This window comes from Panthera onca, chromosome A2 (assembly GCF_046562875.1).
Source record: "Panthera onca isolate mPanOnc1 chromosome A2, mPanOnc1 haplotype 2, whole genome shotgun sequence".
NCBI lineage: Eukaryota > Metazoa > Chordata > Mammalia > Carnivora > Felidae > Panthera > Panthera onca.
This window is the reverse complement of record NC_138340.1, coordinates 114,095,073-114,117,562: the sequence shown is the minus strand read 5'-3', so window position 1 is coordinate 114,117,562 and position 22,490 is coordinate 114,095,073. Positions and strand designations below refer to the sequence as shown.

Genomic DNA, 22,490 nt, shown 5'->3' with positions numbered 1-22,490 from the left:
ATATATATAATAGATCCAACAAGATTTTTTAAGTACCTTTGGTTTACACAGTCTACTGTGTTTACATAGGCTATACATTAATTATTTAATTAGGTAATTAACTGTATTCTTCAAAAGTGTAATCTAAGGTGGCCCAGAAGATACTGATGAAAAAGTGAAGCACACTTCATACAGAATCATAATATTTCTAACAGGAAGCTTAATATTTACCACCAAATCTTATGTATTTTCTCTTTGGAATTCATTCTACTTCTCCGAATAAGAATACTGTTTCCCCAGGGTGGGAAATCAGAGGGAATAGGAACTCAGAGACACAACCACAAAGGAAACTTGCTTAAAAGACTTGAATAGATAGATGTGATAATTTGGACAAGGAGAATAATGATGATCAAAGTATATTTATTAATTTATTTTAGATGGAAACAAAGATATAAGTAAGAAGGCAACATGGATATAATCTGAAAAGATGGTTTAAGTTTACTCACATCAAAACCAGATCTAAAGCATTAAATATTATACTGAAATTCTTCCTAAGTAATTACTGTTGTCACTGTCAAGAACATTAACAGGAGTAATGATGGCTCTTCCTCTTCCTGTGCTAGGAGATACCAGCCTACCATGTTTGTCTTCAATAAGTAGGTTCCTCAGAAAGGGATGTAATTTACTCTCCTTAAACATGTGGCCTGTAGTTTTATGGCAAAACACAGATTTTTTTTTTTTGGTCACTGGAATAGGCAGTGACAGGTGATCCTTTCAAGAGATTAAAACACACTCTGAGATTTCACTTCATCTCTCTGCACAAGACACCTGAGTAGATAACGGCCCCATGGTTTTGTGAGAAGACCCTGACCACTGTCAGACCAGGCTTCTGCTTCCTTACCTGATCAAAGTTGTAGAGGGCGGCATGCAAATTGGCCAGCATCCCTGTGGGGGGTTCATTGGTAATTTTAATGGAATTTTCCAGGAGTCCTTGAGGGATGATGTGTTCACTTGGTGTAGGTGCAGATTTGGCACTCATGAAAACTCTGTAATCTCTGTGGCTTCCTTGGCTGAATCGTTCAAGGAGTTTCTCCAGGGTTCCTAGCCACTTGGCTACCAAATGGACATTCTGAAAAACAGTATGGCTCATAACTCCTGTGAAACTAAAGGATATTACTTAAATTATGGGATCACAACATATTCCTATATATAAATGTATATATATTTCCTATATATAAATTTAATGTATTAAATTAAAGGATTTAATTTTTCCTTTATTATCATGTTAGGGAACAAAACCAAACAGCAAAATACACCTGTACATTGAACACATTTAGGGCTCCAAATCACCATAGGTTATTTTTGTTAACCCAAATCTCCTTCCAACAACACTTACCCACATCCAACACCCACCAATCACCTTTGAGATGGAGTTCCTGATAATTTTCATTGTTACAGTTTAAACTCAATTACTGAGATCTATCTGGTTAGTTTAGTAAAGTATAAAAACTAAAAGCTAGCAATGTACCTGATCACCCACTTCAATGTTTCTGATGCAAACCTCCTCTATTCAACTCCTATCATTAGTACATGAACTCAAAGGATGTGAGGGGTGAAAGGCTAGCTGAAAAAGAAATCACTCCTTGTTAAGATGCTCTGCGGATTCCTAGCATGATTTTTCTTAAACCCTAGAGCTGTCAAAAATCATGAAACAGATGTCACCACTATCACTTCCTGATTTTCCGCTTTGTGATTCACAATCCTCCAATACTAAATACCCACAGAGTACATGGTAGTTGATGCTGTGAGAGAAGTATAAAGGCCATACCCTCACACGCTCTCTGGTTCTGGAGAAGTCCTTAAATAGTGATTGAAACATCACCCCCAGGAATATATAATTATTTCCAACAAACAGAAACATTTAAGATTATAACAGCTACAAAAAAATCCCACAAAAAAATAAGAAAGGCAAATAGGTAATAGAATAGTCAAATAGGTATCTTTCTTTGAAAACGGTTCTGTTGTAAAAAGATGTATGCCAATTCAGTTGTTCACATTATTAGGCTATTTTCCTTTGACAAATGTTGAAATCCTAACCATCAGTACCTCAGAATATGTCTGTATTTGGAATAGGTCTTTAAAGGGGTAATTAAGACTAGATGCAACAATTAATCCGATATGGCTTGTGTCCTTATGAGAAGGGGTGATGAGGGCACACACAGAGGGAAGACCACATGGAGACACAGGGATGAGACAACCATCTACACACTGAGGAGAGAGGCCTCAGAAGAAACCAACCCTACTGACCACTTGGTCTCAGACTTCTGGCCTTCAGAACTGTAAGAAATTAAATTTCTGTTGATGAAGTCACCTGCTCCATGATACTGTGGTCTGGCAACCTTCGCAAGCTTATCAGTAAGTCAGGGCTCTGAGACTCTTGGCTTCCACGGTTGCTACTAGATTGCGGCAAGAGTACTTCTCACACCTGACCGTGCCACTCACACAAGTAAGCAGAAACAAAAGAACAATAAAACCTGTTTTGCAAGCTCAAATATGACCTAATTCTCTATCTTATGGACTACAACAATACCTTACTTGAGAAGTTTACTTGAAACAAATGTAAAAATATTCTAGGCAGCAACTCTGGTCAGGGAAGAAAACCATCACCAGGTGAGCCACCTCTCAACACAGGCACACTCTGGAGTCCAGCCTGGGAGTCATTCGTGGGGATCTTGGCTTTGCGATTGGCTGGATTCTTGTGCTTGCTTGTCCCAGGGCACTAACGCCTGTGCAACATTTTTAGCCAATCCATGTATCTTGGAAAGCATCTACTTTGCCCATGAGAATAGATTTTTAAAATCCATTATGTCAATTTACAAACCATATGGTGTACATCTGAGATATAGATAGCTACCACCCTGATACCTATGTAGTAGTTTTCTCTGGAGTATGGGCTTCTGATACAATGCTAGCTAAACATCCCTCGAAGGGCTCTATCTCATCACAGTAACTGACTAGTGTAGAGTTTGGTTAAGAGCTTATTAACATGTGCATACAAATCATGTGCCTATGCTGATACAATTTAACGTACATTACAAACAATATAATGAGTTCTCATCATGCTGGTCGCCTCTTTATTCAAAGTCCTACTTCTCTTTTAGATGGCAAAGAGATACTAGAAACCTCCAGAAGTTAGAATGGCCAAAGCCTGGGGCAATCCCTCCTCTCCAATTATTTTATGTCCAGAGAGGAACAGCTAAAAAGTTACATTCTTAATTACTGGTTTACCACTAAGAACAAAAATCAAACATCTGGGACAGATAACCAAAAGCAGATCCTTCACGAGACGAGGTCTTCTGAGATTTTTTTTTTTTTATGGTATAACTTACAACTTGAATTTTGGTGGCAAATGGCAACTTGGCATAGAGAGAAAAATAACAGAAACATTTTACTTTGAATACTACCATCTCCTGAGGATGACCATACCCCTCCTAGTTTCTTCCTAGTCTGAGATGCTGGACACATGAGAATTCTCAAAGAACTTACTTTGGCAGGAAGATCTCAGCATCTACCCAACTGTCAGAGCAACAACTTCCATCTCTGAAAAAATAAACCCTCCACCGTTACCTGGCTGACTTTGTGAGCCTCAGAGGGTAACTCCTACCCCAAGTCACCTTACTGAAGTATCACCTAAGCAGTGGGTGTTACTCTCCCGGAGGGTTATGTTCTGCTTGGACCCTGGGCAGCTTCTTTGTGCATCCAATTTTATTTCAGTAGAAACTCAAAATGCATCAACCCTGGATCCTGGAGGCACTGAGGGAGGCCAGTGTCCTATCTCTTTGCCAGGGTGGCCACACAAGCTAGCAGAAAAAAAAATGGTGCTTGCCACCAAACAGACCTGAACTTGAATACCAGCCCTGCTGCTCTGCAGCTGTGTGGCCTTGAGACTCTCCAGACCACTCCAAAGCTCACGCTTTTGTTCTTCATAATGGGAGGACAACACCGATCCTGGCAGCTTTGCTATAATGATTAGAGATCATGTATCCTTGCAAAGGATCTGGTACGAATGAGAAACTTTAGGTTCACTGGGCTGCCAATTAAATGGCTACTTCCAGACCGGATGAGACAGCCGGCATGCCTTGCTGGAGAAGGAGTCAGGATGGCTCCCACGTGCCCCCTAAAGCTTGCCTGAGCTCCACTCGTTCCTGGGTTCTTGCTAGAATCCCCAGCCGAGGGAGCCACCTGGGAGGACAGTGGGTTAGAGTCAAAGACCCATGTAATGCTAGCACTAGAAGGGATAAAGGGGTTATCGACTCCGATCCCCTTAACTTACAGACAAAGGAAATGTAACACAATTTAGGGGCAGAGTCAGAGTTGTATGAGGTAATAAATGCAAAAATGCTCTGTCAGCTTTGCTTTTTTTTTTTTTAATGTTTATTTTTGAGAGAGAGCAGGTGGGGGAAGGGCAGAGAGAGAGAGGGAGAAAGAGAATCTGAAGCAGGCTCCATGAGGTTACCACAGAGCCTGACGTGGGGCTTGAACCCACAAACCGTGAGATCATGACCTGAGCTGAAATCGAGAGTTGGACACTTAACCGACTGAACCACTCAGACGTCCCCAAAATGCTCTGTTAACTTTAAAAGCAACTCACAAATGTGAGGTTTTAGGACACGGGCCTTGGCAATCTATACAAGCCTGTTCATCCTGAAGCACTACTGGAGTATTCCAGATATCTGTAAGTCAAGAGGATAAGAGGATTCCCTGTAATATTTTTAATTTTAAAGCACAATGGCTAGAAAATCCCTCCAAATATGATAGGTATCCTTGTAAGCAGAGTCTCTTATCACCTGTGGAGGTGTCATGGACACTGAGAGAACCCCAAGACTCGGCAAATCACCAGATGTCATGAGGAAGGCTCATTCCTGTGGGTCAGGACAACTCTGCGCTGTCCCTCCCCCGTGTTCAGTCCCAGCATTGTCCGAAAAGAGGGAATACTCACTTGGAGTAGGACCCAGTGTCCTCCTTTGGAAGCTTTCTCCAGTGCCTTTTCTGCCACCGTCTCCTGGCCTTGTCCTAAAGACACGTTGTGGAATTTTCCCGAGTCTATCGTGAACCCGAGTCTTTTGCCTGTGAGAGGGTACAACACGGTGAGGGGAAGAGTGAATCAAGGACAGATGAGAAGGGTGTGGAATTCTGAGGCCCAGGGTCTGTCTGTGGTGACTGCTGCCACCTTCTAGGTCACTCTCCTAAAGAAGCCAAACTAAACTTCGGTCGTTTCAACAAGCAGCATTTTGAGCTCTCAACAGCTGCCTCCTTATGAGCATTAGCTAAGCCTGTGGAAATAAGTTCCTCTGGTTTTATGGTAATGAAGCTTTTGACATTTTGATAGATGGCAAGTATTGTTACTGAGCTTTATTAACTCTTGCAGGAGTAGAAAAGCATTTCCCTCATAAAAAGGAGCAACATGTGGTAGATATCACATCATTTTTTGAACAAATTGGCTCATTGGGTAAATGCAGGAGCCTCTCACCTTGTGGCCATGCTTGAATCGAGCACAGTCAGGTCACAGCTCTATTAACCTGGTACTCTCGGCGCGGGCTGTGGGGAATAGTAATCCAGAGCACAAAGCAACAGTGCCTTGCACAATCGAATAGGCTTGCTCTAATGACCACTATTTAGTCACAGGGGGCACAAGATTACACTAGCATGGAGAAAATTGCCCTCTGGCCCTTATATAGTCAAAAGGTGGAAAACAGTACAAAGGAAACTTGCATTATGCCAACCAGAGGAATGTTCCGTTTGAACATTTCTTCAGACTACAGTGTTATTATTAGCCTTACATTTTCCATGTACTCAATCTCCAACAAATGAAAAAGGAAAGAAAGAGAGAGAGAGAGAGAGGAAGAAACTAAGGTAACTGTGAACGGAGAGAAGGTCAGGCGGGCCGTGGGCAAGGGGGAGGGTGGGAAGGCAAGCCTCCTGGCCCCTCACCAAGGATCTCTAGGTCTTTAAGGGCGTCCACCCCTGGAGACAGAATGAAGAAAACTGGAGTGGCTGGGCTGCTTTCTTCAAATGCTTTAACTAAGTCCAATCTGGTCCTTCCCACATATTTTGTACCCAGTTTTTCCTCCACGAAATTCCTATAAAAAAGAATAATGCAAAAGACACGATCAATGCTCATGACCTTGAAAAGGGCTACAAATTGGATCAGCTTAAATCATAGGCACAGGAAGGATGCTAACCATGTTCATTACATGGGATGTTTTTACACAACGATATAAATCCAGCTAGATTTCTAATGCATTAGTGTCAGTGAAATCCCTCCCTGCTTTAGAAGCTCTAAAAATCAGAAGCCTACGTTCCATTTTGGGGGCTACAGAGACCCCCCTCTGAGTACCACCAGCTGCCTGCCTGTGGCTTTGTATCCCCCAAATCTCCTGCCAGATCCCCCATTACTTATTAACAGTTCATTAGATTTGCCACAGTGCAATTTTCCGGCCTGCTGGGCTTCTCATGAATATACAAATGCTTTTTGGGGTGTTTCTAACACAGGGAAGCTCAATTAAGCAGGGATTATTTTCCAGCAGCATCAGATTTAGCAGAAAGTAAGTACTACTACTAAGCAGAATTAACTTGTAAAGTAGGGTATGCAGTGGCTTCTGCAAAGGGGAAATTAGCTGAACAAAGTGGAGGAGAAAAACCTGAGGTGCGTGAATGCCGTTGTTAGGAAGGAAGGTGAGAACTCTGGTAAATTCAGAGGCGAACGTGACTTGGGCGAATTAAGCAGCACATTACCAGTTAGGAGTCGAGAGGGCAAAGAGAGACGACACACGGACGAATATGTAGACAGGGTTCCTGCTTTAAATTGCACCGGTAGTAAAGTTATAAGACTATTAGCGTCTCCTGAAAGAAATCCTTTTTGTTTGATGGGCAAAATCTTTAGAGCCCAAACGCCACCACTAAATAAAGACAGTGGAAGTCGCACTGGAATAATGCATGCCCCTGGCCTCTGAACTCTGATGACACCCATCTCTCTTGCTAGAATATTTCCAGTGGTTCCCTGTCTCCCCTCCTAATGTCACAAGTCAGGTTTTCAGGCAAGATGGGCTCAGTCTGACTAGAGACTAGCCTAGTTTAGTGTTCAGTGAGTTTCAACAATAGTAGTGATTACAGTATCACATTTTCAGCAGAATCATTTCTCATCAATATGGACCATAAATGCCTCCACCAGATACTCCAGCCCCTAAGACCGGGTGTCCTCGAAGTTAACTTGAATTTCCAAGAATGCTAACTGCCCCACCTGAGAGCATATGTCATTCTGTCAGGGCGCACCGCTCTCAAAATAATCAGCTTCTGTATCAAACTTTTCTTCTTCCATTCTTGCGGTAGCTTCTCTTTCTCTGGACACTCGGATTCCGCCCACTTCCTCCACTGTTTGGCAGATCCTTCCACATCTCGGTCTATGCCTCGAAATTCTTCCATCAGGGCTACTGCCTGTCATACAACAGGGGAACAGATGGGAATGGTGTAAATAGCTTACAGTTTGAGATAAAGACTAGCGGATGTGTTGGATCCTGTGTGAACAAGCTGTGCTGGATAGTCATCATTTCCTCACCAGATTCACTCTGCACCCTTTTCTGCTCTGCTAAGAGGGTGACCACTAAGGATTATTTGAACTAAATTCTCTGGTTCTCTGGTCTGGTTGGGTTTGGCCAAGAGGAGGCACTAGCAAGAGACTAGAGGGCTGGAGCAGAGAGAAGCAGGGGTATTTCTTCCTCAGCTCTTTCCCTGTGGTGACATAGTTTGGCAGTGGCTGTGTTCCTCTACCGAATGCCACAGCTCCTAGGGGTTGGCTCTCTCCCATAACTTCATTTCACAACAGTTTCAGTAACAGCTCCTTTTCTTCCTTTTTCCATCCCCATTCGTGGTTTGATTCCCTTCGTCTTCTTCCCATACCATGATAATATATTCGTTGTAAAACTTTTTTCTTCCATCCTCCCTTTGAACGAGGCCCTAACTGATCAACAATTGGACTTGAATTTGTAATTCTAAATAATTTAAAAACTCCATTAAAAATAAACATAACTATACTATAAAAATAAGGGATGATGGTTATTTCCAATGGACAGAAATGTGTCCTTCTCAGAAAAAGGGTGTGGCAAAGGTTAGCAAATGATGAGCATCTTCAAGGAATCCCTGAGTCTAGGAGGATACACTCTTAACAGCAGGATCTTCTGACAGAAAAATAGGATAAGGATTGATTGATGACTGAGGTTGATGAATAACCATTGCTTTTTTTCTCGACAACATTCTGTTCAGCTTAAACACTTTATAGTGAGAATAAATTACTGTGTTGTTGTGTAATTGACAAAACTATGTGGGAAAAGTGGACAAATATAAAGAAGAAAAGAGCGCCTGGGTGGCACAGTTGGTTGAGCATCTGGCTGGGGCTCAGGTCATGATCTGTAAGTTCTAGGCCTGCATCGGGCTCACTGGTGTGTGAAGCCTGCTTCAGATCCTCTGTCCTCCTATCTCCCTGCCCCTCCCTCACTGTCTCCCTCAAAAATAAACAACTTAAAAAAAAAAAAAAGAAAGAAAGAAACTGGTTTTAGGTAAATTGACAAAATTGTTCCCTTCTGTTCCTTGACTTTTACCGAAGTTCCTGCAGACTATACATATTTATTAGTTTTCCCACTCACAAATAGGGCAAAAGTTCCTTTACTTCCAAGTAAGAAATTAATCACTTTATAATTTAGTAATACAAAGATGGATTAAAGAAGATCACATTACATATCTCTACAAATGAAATAGTATATATCACTTGTATTTCTTTTAAAACATTTCTACATTTATGAGAACTGAGACATAAGATTTAGAAAGTGACAAAACGTCTTCCTAACATACCTTTAGAGCACTCCAAGACTGAGTGGTTAGGAAGTCAAGAGGACTCGGGTAAGTGTGTTCAACTTTGAATCGAAGCAGGAAATCCAATTCAAAAGGGTCTATCTCTCTCTTTCTCAACAAAATCTTTAGGGTACACAAAATTGAAAAAGGTCACTTAGTTTATATCAAAATCACAGCACAGGAGGTAGTCACCATTTAACAGATAGGACTGAATACACAGAACCAAGTCTGCTGAGATTTCCATAGGTCTGTATCTGTTCTAAAGCTGAATTAAGAGTCTTAGATTAAGTCCATGATCTCAAAACCTTGACTGAAAATCTAATAGCAAATAATTATGAAGACTGGTTTATTCCAATTTTAACACATGAGTGTTAGCAAAATATATGAAATATTTGTTCATATTTATGCTTTTGCTGTGAACTCAAACTTGTCTTAGAACTTGTTATACAGGGGCACTTGGGTGGCTCATTCAGTTAAGGGTCCGACTCTTCATTTCGGCTCAGGTCATGATCTTAGAGTTTCATGAGTTCGAGCCCCACGTTGGGGTCTGTGCTGACAGCGTGGAGCCTGCTAGGGATTTTCTCTCTCTCTCTCTCTGCCCCTCCCCTGCTCACGTGCTGTCTCTGTCTCTCTCAATATAAATAAATAAACTTCAAAAGATTTTTTTTTAAAGAGACTTCTTTAAAACAAAAAAAAAAAGGTCTTGTTAAACAAATTGAAAAAGCCTGAGGTGATGATGGACCCAATTACTAAATATAAGGTAGAACTAATATTATTAGTCTTGATATAGAAATAACATCTAATAAACTTAATAAGTTTGACATATGAGATGACATATTTTTCTTATATGTGAGATTGAGGAAAAATTGGAAATTACTGTTTTATAGATACAACTAAACAAGCACAATATAAACAGAAATAAACTTTAGACACCTACATTATGAACTTGATAAGAAGTCCATAGAAAGAACATTTTTGAGGGGGACAGGAGGATGAAATATTCCCAAAGTTCAACCTAAATATTTTAACACCATATAAAGTTAAACTGGTAAAATTTTGAGTTTTATGCTATTTTAAAACTCTAGATATTTTCAAAATGCATTATGGGTGGTAACACATTAAAAGACTATTTGATTAATTGATTTGTTCTTAATTCAATTTATTTCAATAAATAATTGCCATATATATGAAGCTTTGATTTACAGAAACTGTCAGGATTTGAGATAAGCTGTAATTTATCTATGGCTTCCAAGGAGAAAGTTTTAAATAGATGTGCGTATGTGTGTATGCATGTCTCATGTATTCTCATTCTTGGCCTTTTATTGCTAATGAGTAATATGTATACAAACAACAATTTAATTTTGTAATGTCTCGCTCCTGTTTATCACATACATTATGGAACACCTACACCTATATATTCATTTATAACCCAAAGGAATCGACAATGACCAAAAATACTGAAAGTAACAGTTTATCATTATTAACAGCAGGTATTTACAAAATGCCTTCTTTGGACAAAGCACTTTGGAGGACACAACGCAGACCAGGCAATGACCTTCCATCAAGAACTGGGTTGACAGAAAAAGGTATAGAGCAAACAAACTAATAATAGGACAACATGCTTATTTCATCTAGGCATGTAGTCCTCGATGTTTTCTTCTTATTGTGGGCACCTTTATTTAAAAAAGTCTTTTGCTGGAGTCCGTATTGAAAAATAGATAAATAAAAGGATAGCAGGTCTCACTGAAGGTGGCAGTGTGAAACCTGCAGCTCATTTACCCATTCACTGGTCTATAAAGGGACGGAGAAAATTCTAGGACCATCCAAATGTGGACTCATAATTCTTATCTTAAAGAATCTCCGGGCACCTGGGTGGCTCAGTCAGTTAAGCATCCAACTCTTGATTACAGCGCAGGTCGTGTTCTCACAGTCGCGAGATTAAGTCCCGATTTGGGCTCTGCACTGGGTATGGAGCCTGCTTAAGATTCCCTCTCCCTCTCCCTCTGCCCCTCCCCAACGTGTGCTATCTACCTGAAAACAAACAAAGAAACAAACAAACAAACAAACAAACAAAAACAAACCAGAAAGAATCTCCCTGGTAACATCCAGGAGGCTCTGCACAAGACCTAAGAAGTGAGAAGTTGTCATTGATCTGTTTTTCAGGGTGATCGCTGATGTGGTGGCTTACAGCGCATACCTACCCAAACCAACACCCTGGGACCGACTGAAAGGTTGTCACATGTCCAAGCTCACCCTGGGAAACTCAAACTCACCTCATGCCACCAAGGGCTTCCAAAAAAGGTGTCATGCCTCCCTTCAATGCAAGTAAAGCACATAATAAACAGAGGTGTAGGACTTCAGTTCTGAGGATGCTTTCAAATGACTGATTCCCTTACCTGAAAAGCCATCTGGGACAGGAAGGTGAGCTTGTCCTTCTCAAACAGTGCCTGGCTGGTGTAGAGGAAGACGGCATAGGTGATGCTCTCCATCAGGACTGAGACGCGGCCCTGCACGTCCTCCACCTTGTCAGCCTGCTCAATTGCTCTGTGGAACAGCATGTTGAAAGCCTGGGGAATTTAAAGTGACTGGTAAAGGATGGAAACTAGTGCCTGTTGTCTAGCTACCCCCCACACGCAGCCAAAAAGGGGGATCGCTTTCTGTTTAACTTTATTCAAAAGTGCCAGACTGTTTTCCAAAATGGTTTTTACCACTTTGCATCCTCATTGACAACGTGAAAGAGTCGCAGTACTGTACCTGTGCTAACACTTGTTACTGTCGGTCTTGTAAAATCGCAGCCATTCTATTTGGTACCTAGCAATACTTCTTTCTGCTTTTACGCTGCATTTTTCTGAGGAACACTGAGCACTTAAAAATGGGCTTATGGGCAATACTCATGACTCAGTACGGGACATGTATGTTCAAATCTTTCATTGTTTAATTGAGTTGTCCAACTTCTTTATATATTCTGAGATTAGTTGTTTGTTAGATATAAGCATTGGAAAGAGGTTTTAATAGTAACTCACCTTTTTATCTTCTTAATGTCTTTTGAAGACCATAAATTTTTAATTTGATAAGGTTCAATTTATTAGTTTTTTCCTTTCTATTGTATCCTAATAAATCTTTGCCTAACCCTAAGCCCAAAGATTTTCTCCCATTTTTTTCCCTAGAAATCTCATAGCTTTGCTTATTCATTTTGAGCTAATTTTGTAAGAAATGTGATGTAATGTTTAAGGTTCATTTTATTCTTTGTGGGTATCGAGTTTTCTCAGCACCATTTGTTATCAAAGCTATCCCTTCTTCATTAAATTGTCTCGGGTATTTTTCTTTAGGCCAATTAATATCAGTTTATAACAAGCCCTGAAATCATGTAGTGTAAATTTGTTGTTCTTTTTCAAAATTATTTAGTTCCTTTAAATCCTTTTAATTTTAGAATCAGCTTGCCAATTTCTATTTTTCAAAAGCCTCCAGGGATTTGGCTGAGATGGAACTGAATCTACAGATCAATTTGGAAAGACCAAAGATCATCTTAATAACACTGAGTGTTCTAATCCACAAACATGGTATCTCTCTCCATGGTCTATTTCAACAATGTTTTTGCAGCACTTAGCACACAGATCTTGTATTTGTTTTGTTAAAATTATCCCTAAGGGTTTTGTGAATTTGGAAGCTGTTGTAAATAGTACTGAGGTATTAATTTTATTTTCCAGTTGTTTGTTCTTCATATATAAAAACAATGGATTTTGCGTATTGCCTTTATATCCTGCCATCTTGCTAAAAACTCACTTCTTAGTCCAAGTAGCTTTTTTTGGTAGATTTCTGAAGATTTTCTATACACATGATTAAGTCATTTGTGAAAAAAAGACACTCCTTCTTTTAAAATGTCTGTGCCTTTTATTATATTATTGCACTGGGGATAACCTGCAGGGCAGTAATGAATAGAAGTGTTGAGAAAAGACATTTTTATTCCTGATTTTAGGGGAAAGCATTTAGTTTTTCAACATCAAGCATATTACTAGCTGTAGATTTTTGTAGATGCCCTTTTTCACATTGAGACGTTAACCAGGTATTGAAGTTTGTCAGATTCTTTGACTGCATCCACTGAAGGGATCATATGGCTTTTCTCTGTTGTTTTGTGTTATTTTTTAAATGTTTAACCAGCTTGTATTCCTGGCATAAATTCCACTTGGGCATAATATATTGTTCTTTTTATTTGTGGCTGGGTTCACTTTACCAATTCATCTATCCTCCCTCTCTTCCTTCCTTTTTTAGTGAGTGAGGGGCAGGGGGACAAGCACGAGCGGGGGTGAAGGGCAGAGAGAGAGAATCTTAAGCAGGTTCCACGCTCAGTGTAGAGCCAGACACGGGGCTCGATCCCATGACCCTGAGATCATAACCTAAACCTAAACCAAAACCTGCTAGTTACTCTTGACTCTTTTCCTCTTCTTTATTTTCCATATCCAGTCCATTTCTAAGGATTGATTATTTTAGCTTCAAACCATATGACAAGTCTATTAACTTTTGAGTCTTGTCATTCTATCAGATGTCTGCTTCAAACCTTTCAATGGCTTCTTTTTTCAGACAAACTATAATCCAAAATCCCCCATTTGGCCAATGAGGCCTCCTATGATCTAGACTTCCCCACCTCTCTAGAGTCCTGTCTTGTCATCTTCTCCCTTACTCATTAATTACCCTCCAGCCACATACATTCATTCACCACCTGGAATCCCAAACTCGTTCATGTCCCACACATCCTTGTTTTCTGCAAACATTTCATACATGGCTAAACTCTACAGGAATCAACTCTAATGTCACTTCTTCTCAGAGGCCTTCCCTGAACCAAGAGTAAAACAGCACCTCCATCTTTACTATTCTCTCTCATTGTACTTATCACTTTTACACACACACACACACACACACACACACACACACACGCCCCCCCCCCCATATGTTTGTTTTTTTCAAAACTGTACACTGAGTAACCAGCACAACATCTGGCATGATTGACCTCAATAGCTATTTGTTTAGAAACTGAGCGACAGCATGAATGAATAGTGCCCAGAAGTACAATGATGCAAAGTAAAGAGCATGGCCTTTGGGATCATAGTCATGAGTTCAAATCCTGCCTCTTATGATGTGAATTACAGAGCAATTTATTTAACTAACAAAAATGTTAGTTTAAAAAAAAAATAGGGATAAAATACTTTATTGAGATGTTTTCAGCCTAAGAATGAACCAAGGTATAAAAATGTCTTGCATGTAACAGAGGGACTTAATGAATAGTTGCTCTCACTCTTTCTCCCACTATACCAAAATAATATGGGTAATCTTTTTATAAGACACTTATGGCTTTACAAAAAAAGTATAGGAGTCTCAAGGAGAATTCCCTTATATATAATAAACTCAAGACTCTGTTTAAGAACAAAACCAAATGTATTATGATGCCACATAATTATCTCAGAGCCTTATTAAAAATTATAAATAAAAGCTCCAGAGAAAATGAGAATTTCTTTTTTTTTTTTTTTTTTTTTTTTTTTGCTGGCTAGATCCTCAGGACTCCTTACTGGATATATACCAATTGCTTAAAAGTAAATTCCAAACTTCCAGAAACAAGTTGAACTCATGAAACTGAATTTTTTTCTTAGCCTATTCAGCATACCTTCAAAGAGAATTGATAGATGGGGTTAATTTTTCTGAGGTCATTAATAACAAAATAAAGAAGAGATGCTCTCGCTGCCACTGGTCTGTAACATTCTCGGGCCTCGTTGATTTTTTTTTCATTTTCTTTAGCTTCAATCACCTACAGTGAGATCAAACAACATAGGCCACTTACTCTTCATATTCTTTATACTTACCCAAGTGATGGAAGGGACATATCTGAAATGAAAAATTATTCGTATTAAAACAGAAAACACGTATGAAATTTATGTGCTTGAGTTTTTCTAAAATTATTAGATTCATATTTTAAAACAATTTTTTTCATAAACTGAGTTTTCAGTGAGAATAGACCTGACTCTAGCTGTTTTATGGTTACAAATTAAGCAAATCTGACTAGGGGCTGTGGTTTCACAGAATTTGTTCTGAGTAATGTCACCTTCCTGCCTCCCCTCTCTTTTTCAGGTTTAATAACCCAGCTATATCACCTCCCTGGGATAGGTCTTACAAGTCTGCTGGGTCAGTTCAATGCTGATAACTTTATTAGTCAACAAGGTATACGAAAGCAGCCAAGGTCAATGATATATCCAATAGCCATGCTTACTAAAAAAGCCTTTATGTGAAGACTCTGATGACTCTCTGACTTTGCACCAGATGATCCATATGCTCATATATTTCCATTTAGTTTATCTTTATCTATTAGCCTCTGGGTACATTCAGAAAGATAATTAAAAGAACAATACCTCCACCACCACAACCAACATACTCATTTTTATTCAAGGCTCAAATAACTTAAAAAAAAAATTTTTTTTTTCTAAATCTAGGACTACTGCTGGTCCCATACCTTTTTTTTTTTTTAATGTTTATTTTTATTTTTGAGAGAGACAGCATGAGTGGAGACGAGCGGGGGGGGGGGGGCGCAAAGAGAGAGTGGGACAGAGGATCTGAAGCGGGCTCTTTACTGACAGCAGCGACCCAATGTGGGGCTTGAACTCATGAAGCATGAGATCATGACCTGAGCTGAGGTTGGATGCTCAATGGACTGAGCCACCCAGGCACCCCTGCTCCTATAGCTTTTTAAGATAGCTTTTTTTCCCCCAACCTTTTTTACAGACTTGATTCTTCATAATTGTGTATAAAAGGAAATAAAACATAGAGCAGAAAGGGGAATCCCTACATAGTAATATATTAAGAAGATAGGAAGAGGCATTTTAAGAGACAATTAGAAGCTAACTTCAAAGCTAAGACCTAATTTACTTAATTGCTCTAATCTTTACCAACTTAGGAGCCACCAAGAATTCACTTACTTAAAAGGACAGAGTAATGTGGGATTCCGTTTCTTTGTTTAAATTAAGATAAACATATAGGATGTGTGGTGACACAGTCTCAACTGGGTAATTAATAGATTGGTAAGTAATGAGGATATTGCAGAAAACAAAGGAGATTCCTCCCGCTTTGACACAATGGAATTTTAAGGGTCATGGACACTTGTGAAAGTCCTAAGTGCCTACCACACGTAGGACATGTTGGGACATATGTTGGACATTCAGCAGGAAGTCTACTCAATAAAAATTTTTACTGGCTCTTAGGAAATGTCATTGTTTCCCAGGGTGAATAATGCATCTGAGTACAGCAGGAGACCATGCCTTGCTCTCTCTCTCCTGCCAGTGAAGGCCTGTAAACACAACTTTAGCTCTAAATATTTCTCTAAAATGTACAACAGACCAGGAAACCTGTGGTGAGACTGGAAGGTGTCAGTTTGCCAGAGCTGGATGCTAAGCCTTTTTAGATTTTACACCATGTAAAACAGCAGGCTCCAATTCTCTTCAGATTTAGTCACTCAGAAAAAATAACAGCCTCACAGAGTCCCATGTGGATGACAGGATCTCTGCTGAACTATGAGAGGCACAAGTTCAACCACCTCTGGCTCCAGGCAGAGCCCCCCACATTCTGGTTTTTAAGGGCAGTTTATTAAATGACCTTAAATCCACAACAAGTGAGTCCTCTTAAGCAAACTGTCAAGTTTGATCACATTTTGATCCCAACCACTGGATTCAAAGGGAGCACTGTGACCCTCCAGGTGTCCTTGGGGCCTTCTTACTTTCCGCTCTATCTCTGCTGCGGTCGCCTTGGTCCTCTCCAGCCTCTCTACCAGCTCGGTGTCGTCGAGGAAGCTCCCCTCTGCTGCAGAAAGGCGCAGGAGGAGGTCGTCCTCCAGATACTTCAGCTCGATCTTAAAGTCATTCTGGTGCTTTGTCAAAACCAACTAACAAAACCAAGAAAAGTCTGAGAAATGGCGGTTAAATTCATGTTTGTAAGCAGTTTCTTTAATTGTCAATTTCATGGAACCATATATAGTAAACACACTTAAAAACATACAAAATTAAAAATCTACTAATCATCCTCTTTAAAAACTTATATAAAAATTTTTTAATATTAATTTATTCTTTGAGACAGAGAGAGAGAGAGAGAGCACGCACATGCGAGAGAGGCAGAGAGAGAGAGAGAGAGCGAGCGAGCACAAACAGGAGGGGCAGAGAGAGAGACACAGAATCTGAATCAGGCTCCAGTGAACCAGGCTCCAGGCTCTGAGCTGTCAGCACAGAACTCGACGTGGGGCTCGAACTCATGAACTGTGAGATCATGACCCAAGCCAAAGTTGGATGCCTAACCAACTGAGCCACCTAAGTGCCCCTAGAAATTTATTTTAAAACAAGTCAGGGGGGCACCTGGCTGGCTCAGTCGGTAGAGCGGCCGACTTTGGCTCGGGTCATGATCTTGTGGTTTGTGAGTTTGAGCCCCACATTGGGCTCACTGCTGTCAGTGAAGAGCCCACTCCAGATCCTCTGTCTCCTCTCCTGTACCCCTCCTTAACTTGCATACACATACGCACTCTCTCAAAAGTGAACGTTAAACACTTTTTTAAAAACAAGTCACAAAATATGTTAAGATCTGGGTGCACTCCAGTGTCCAGAGAATGAATGTCTGTCATAATCATTTAACATCATGAACCTATAGGAAGAACCTATTCTATTCTGTAGGAAGAAACTTCTGCTTCAAATCTAAAAAGTTAGAAGTCATCATTTCCATCCTCACAAAGGAAAAAAGCTAATCCTCAACTCTTCTTACATCCTTCAAAGAACTAAGGTTACAGGTCAACTGCCACTCTAAAAGCCAGAGGAATGGGTAAATACAGACAATCAGCTGATGGCGAACATTCACAGAGTAATTGGCTAATTGCTGGAGTCAGAGCTCCCGGTTTAAACCTCCGGGAGCTCAGTCTTAGGAATCCCTCCATACTTTTGTGAATTTGCCTCTAAGAGACTTACCTGGTTGTCACAGTAAAGACCAGAAAAAAAAAAAAATCTACTCCTGCTTTGGGCAGTGGAAGGGGAAAATTAACTATTTTAAAATATGTCCAGGGGGAAAGCAACCCTTTAAAATATCCAAGAGCTTTCTGTTTTCTTAACAAAAGCCTTCCCCCTCAATGGAAATTACATTATCAGAGCCTTACCTGACCTAGGGAGAAGGATGATTGGACAACTCAGCCTCCCCTCAATCTCTTTTCTCACAAAGGGGAGATAAAAATAAATGATGAACTCTTCTGAAGAGAGAAGCCCTGAGATTTAATCATAGTATTACACAGTATTGCAGAATACTTCTCATCCACAATACCTTACCACCACACCACATCAACAGACCCCAGTATGGTAACAGTGGATTCCAACAGAGAGCTGCAAGGTACCGACTATTTAAGAAGGAGTTTCTAGGGAAATCCAAGGACACAGACAGACAAAAGCAGGGATATGAGAGGAAAGTGAAAACTATGATAGCAACAGCTACAGCAAACATGACACGCAGGCTAACTGCTAGTCACATAAATATAAAACCTAACACTAAAGTTCCATTGGCCTCACTTCAAATTATCCAGTACATCCTAGCTGGCTTTCAACAAAAAAGTACAAGGCATGCTGAAAAACAAAAAGCACAGTCTGAAGAGATAAAGCAAACCTCAGAACAACACTCAGGAGTGGCAGAAATTCTGAAATTATCAGACTGAGAATTAAAAATAATTATGCTTAATGTGCTACGGAGCTCGTGAGAAACTGGAAAACACGCAAGACCATTTGGACAATTTAAGGTGAGAGACAGAAACTGTAAGAAAGGAAATGTTAGAAGTAAACACTATGACAGAAATGAAGGATGCCACTGATGGGCTCATCAGTAGGTTGGACACAGTCAAGGGAATCATCAGCAAACTCCAATATAGGTCAAGAGAAACTTTTCACGCTGAAAAGGAAAGAGGAAAAAAAGGAAAAGAATATCCAGTAACTGTAGGAAAATTACAAAAAGTGTTAACATACACATCATAGGAATATCTGAAGGAGAAAAAGGAGAATAAATAGTGGAGGTAATGATGGCTAAGAATTTTCTAAAATTAATGGACATTCACCAAACCACAGATCCAGAACGCTCACAGCAGAATAAGTAACAAAAAAAATTATACTTAGACATATCATATTCAAACCGCAGAAAATCAAATACCAAGAAACAATGTGAAAAGAAGCTACAAGAAAAAACAAATCTCACCTATGGAGGAAAGAGGACAAGAATTACAAAGAACTTCTGAGAAATCATGCAAGCAAGAAAAGAGTAAATATTCAAAATATTGAAGAAATAAATGATCAGTCTACAAGTCTGTCTCCTGCCAAATCAGTCCTCAAAAATTAAGCAAAAAACCAGATTTTTTAAAGAAAAAAACCTGAAGGATTCTGTCACCGGTAGACATGTCTTACAAGTAATTTGTTGTTGTTGTTGTTTTTGGTCACACAGGAAAAAAAAAGGATGGAGGTCAGAAACTCACATCCACATAAAGGAAGAATGTCAGACAAAGAATAAATGAAGGTAAAAATTTTTTTCTGACTCTTAAGGGAACTGTTCAAACTAATACAGACAACAAGGTATTCAGTGATTATAACTTATGATAAATGAAATGAATGACAACAGTGTTACCAGAGATGGGAGGGAAGAAATGAGAAAACGTTAAAAGATACTTGTACTCCCTAGGAGGCAGTATCATAATGTGACTTGAAAATGGGCTTAGGTTACTTGTAAATGTATATAGTAAATACTAAAAAAACCCCACTACATAAAAAAAAAAAAAAAAAAAAAAAAAAAAAAAAGAGGTATAACTTATATGCTGGGAGACCACACGTAGTGGAATTATATGAAATGCTCAATTAAAACCAGAGAAGGCAGAAAGAAAAAAAAAAGCATAAAAAAAAAAAAAGGGTAAGGAAGAGTACAGTAAATAAACAGTGACAAATATGGTAGATTTTAATCCAATTGCATCAATAATCTCTTTGTGAATTTTCTAAATACATCAATTAAAAGACACAGACTGACAAAATGGATCAAAAAAGTAGGACCCAACTGTCTACTTTCTAAAAGAAATCTACTCTGCTTAAAGTAAAGGGATGGAGAAAGTTACACCACTTACCGCTCAGCAAAAGAAAGCTGGAGCAGCTACATTAATTTCAGACAAAGTACACACGAGAACAAGGAAAATTATCCAGCACAAAGAGGAGAATTATATAATGATAAAGGGATCAATTCTCTTAAAAAAAAAAATACAAATCTTTAGTGAGCATGTCTCTGACAACCAAGTGTCAAAATACAGGAGACAGAAACTGACAGAACTCCAAGAAGCACACAAGGCCACATTGCTGGAGAATTCAAAACTCCTGTATCTAGAATTAATGGATTCTGGTAGACAGAGAATCAGCAACAATATAGTTGAACCAAACAGCACTATTAACTGGATGTAAGTGACATTTATAGAATACAGTAAAACCTTGGATTGCGAGTAACTTGTTCTGCAAGTATTCCCTAAGATGATCAAACATTTCTAATAAATTTGAACCTGATAAAGGAACAATGTCTTGGAATACGAGTAGTGACCCCGAATGTCACATGATCACAAATGAGCAAACGGTTCTTCTCCCTCATTCCCCCTGCCTCTCTCCCTGTGGGATTATGGGTGATCATCAAAGTAATGTTACATTTCCACAAAAATCCTCAAAAGGAGGCAAAAGCAAGTGTCACTGGATAGGTTCCTTGTTAAAGTTGCACAAAAAGAAAGAGATTCCATTGAGCCATCAGATAGGAGTGATTTCTTTAGTGCTAATGAAAGTCGTTTACACAGTAACCTTCTTTTGTCTTCCTCACACCAGCCACAAAGGTTTTTCAAAGGTAAGTGCAGGTCAATTTGTTTATTTTTCCTTGCATTTTGTATTTTCTTTATTATTTTGTATTACAGTATGTAAACATTTTTACATGAATATTTTTGGGTTGTGGAATGAATCATCTGAGTTTCCATTATTTCTTATGGGGAAATTTGCTTTGATATACAAGTGCTTTGGATTACAAACATGTTTCTGGAACAAATTATGCTTGCAAACCAAGGTTTTACTGTACTTTATCAAATAATAGCAGAGTACATATTTCTTTCAAGTTCACATAAAATATTCACATGATAAACCAAACTCTGAACCATAAAACACACCTGAAAAAGTTTTAAAAGAAAGAAATACTAAATATACTCTCAAACCACAATGAAATCAAATAAGGAATTACTAAATGGAAAGATAGCTGGAAAACTCCCCAAGTATTTGGAGATTAAACAGCGCACTTCTCAATAACATGTAGGTGAAAGAAATCTCAAAAGACATTAAAAATATATCAAACTAAATAAAAATGAAAATACAATTTATCAAAATGTGTGAGATGAAGCAAAAGCAGTGCTGAGAGGAAAATTTGTAGCACTGAACACAAAGTAGAAAAGAAGAAAGATCTAAAATTAATGATCTATGCTTTTACCTTAAGAAGCTAGTGAAAGAAAAGCAATATAAATATAAAGCAAGGAGATGAAAATAAACAATAAAAATTAGAGTAGAAATCAATAAAAATTAAAACAGGAAACCAATGGGGGAAAAATCATCAGCCAAAAGTTGATTCTTTACAAAAATCAACAAAATTTTTAGCCCTGGAGCCAGGCTAACCAAGAAAAAGAGAAAGCATTAATTACAATGTCAGAAATTAAAGAAGGACCATCACTACTGACTCTATGGGCATTAAAGGATAATAAAAGGATATTATGAATGAGTTTATGCCCACAAATTTGATAATTTAGATGCAGTAGACCAATTTCTTGAAAGACACATCTACCAAGAACTCACACAAGGAAAACTAGATAATCTGAATGGGCCTATATCTAATTAAAAATTTGAATTGACAACAATCTTCCAAAAAAGAAAGCACCACGCCCAGACGATTTCACTGATGAGTTTACCAAAGATTTAAGGAAGAAATGTTATCAACTTTCTACTATTTCTTCCAGAAAATAGAAGCAAAGGGAATACTTCCTAATTGTATGAGGTCCCCATTAGCCTAATATTGAAACCAGATAAAGCCATTTCAAGAAAAAACAAAACTATAGACCCAGTATCTTTCATGAACATATATGTAAAAGTCCTCAACAATATATTAGCAAACAAAATCAAACACATGTGTGAAAAGAAATATATACCATAGTAAGTAGGATTTATTCCAGGTACGCAAGTCTGGTTCAACATTGAAAAGTCAAGTAATGTAATCCATTGTATCAAAAGGCTTAAGAAAAAAATATGATATACCAATAGATGAAGAAAAAACATCTGAAAAAATCCAACACTCATTTATGATAACGACTCCCAGAAAAGTAGAAATAGAGGTGAACTTCAACTTGATAGAGAACATCTAAAAATGAGACCTACATTCATTACATATTCCACTTAATGGTGATGAACTAGATGCTTTCCCCCCAAAACTGGAACTGGCACAAATATCTCTTTTCACCACTTCTAGTCAACATTGTACTGAAAGTCTTAAACTAATTCAATAAAACAACAAAATAA

General features: G+C 38.8%; 1 protein-coding gene across 1 annotated transcript in view; it reads right to left on the bottom strand.

The window, feature by feature from the left end:
* Positions 1 to 22,490, bottom strand: part of DNAH11 (dynein axonemal heavy chain 11) — a 359,440-nt gene that overhangs the window by 35,949 nt on the left and 301,001 nt on the right. The window contains exons 67-74 of the mRNA XM_060632677.3: positions 16,637 to 16,801; positions 14,540 to 14,680; positions 11,280 to 11,450; positions 8,884 to 9,006; positions 7,280 to 7,473; positions 5,971 to 6,119; positions 4,979 to 5,106; positions 881 to 1,108 (exon numbers count right to left, since the gene is read on the bottom strand). Of these exons, the coding sequence (XP_060488660.3) occupies positions 881 to 1,108; positions 4,979 to 5,106; positions 5,971 to 6,119; positions 7,280 to 7,473; positions 8,884 to 9,006; positions 11,280 to 11,450; positions 14,540 to 14,680; positions 16,637 to 16,801 (1,299 nt within the window). The remainder of the gene's footprint in view (positions 1 to 880; positions 1,109 to 4,978; positions 5,107 to 5,970; positions 6,120 to 7,279; positions 7,474 to 8,883; positions 9,007 to 11,279; positions 11,451 to 14,539; positions 14,681 to 16,636; positions 16,802 to 22,490) is intronic.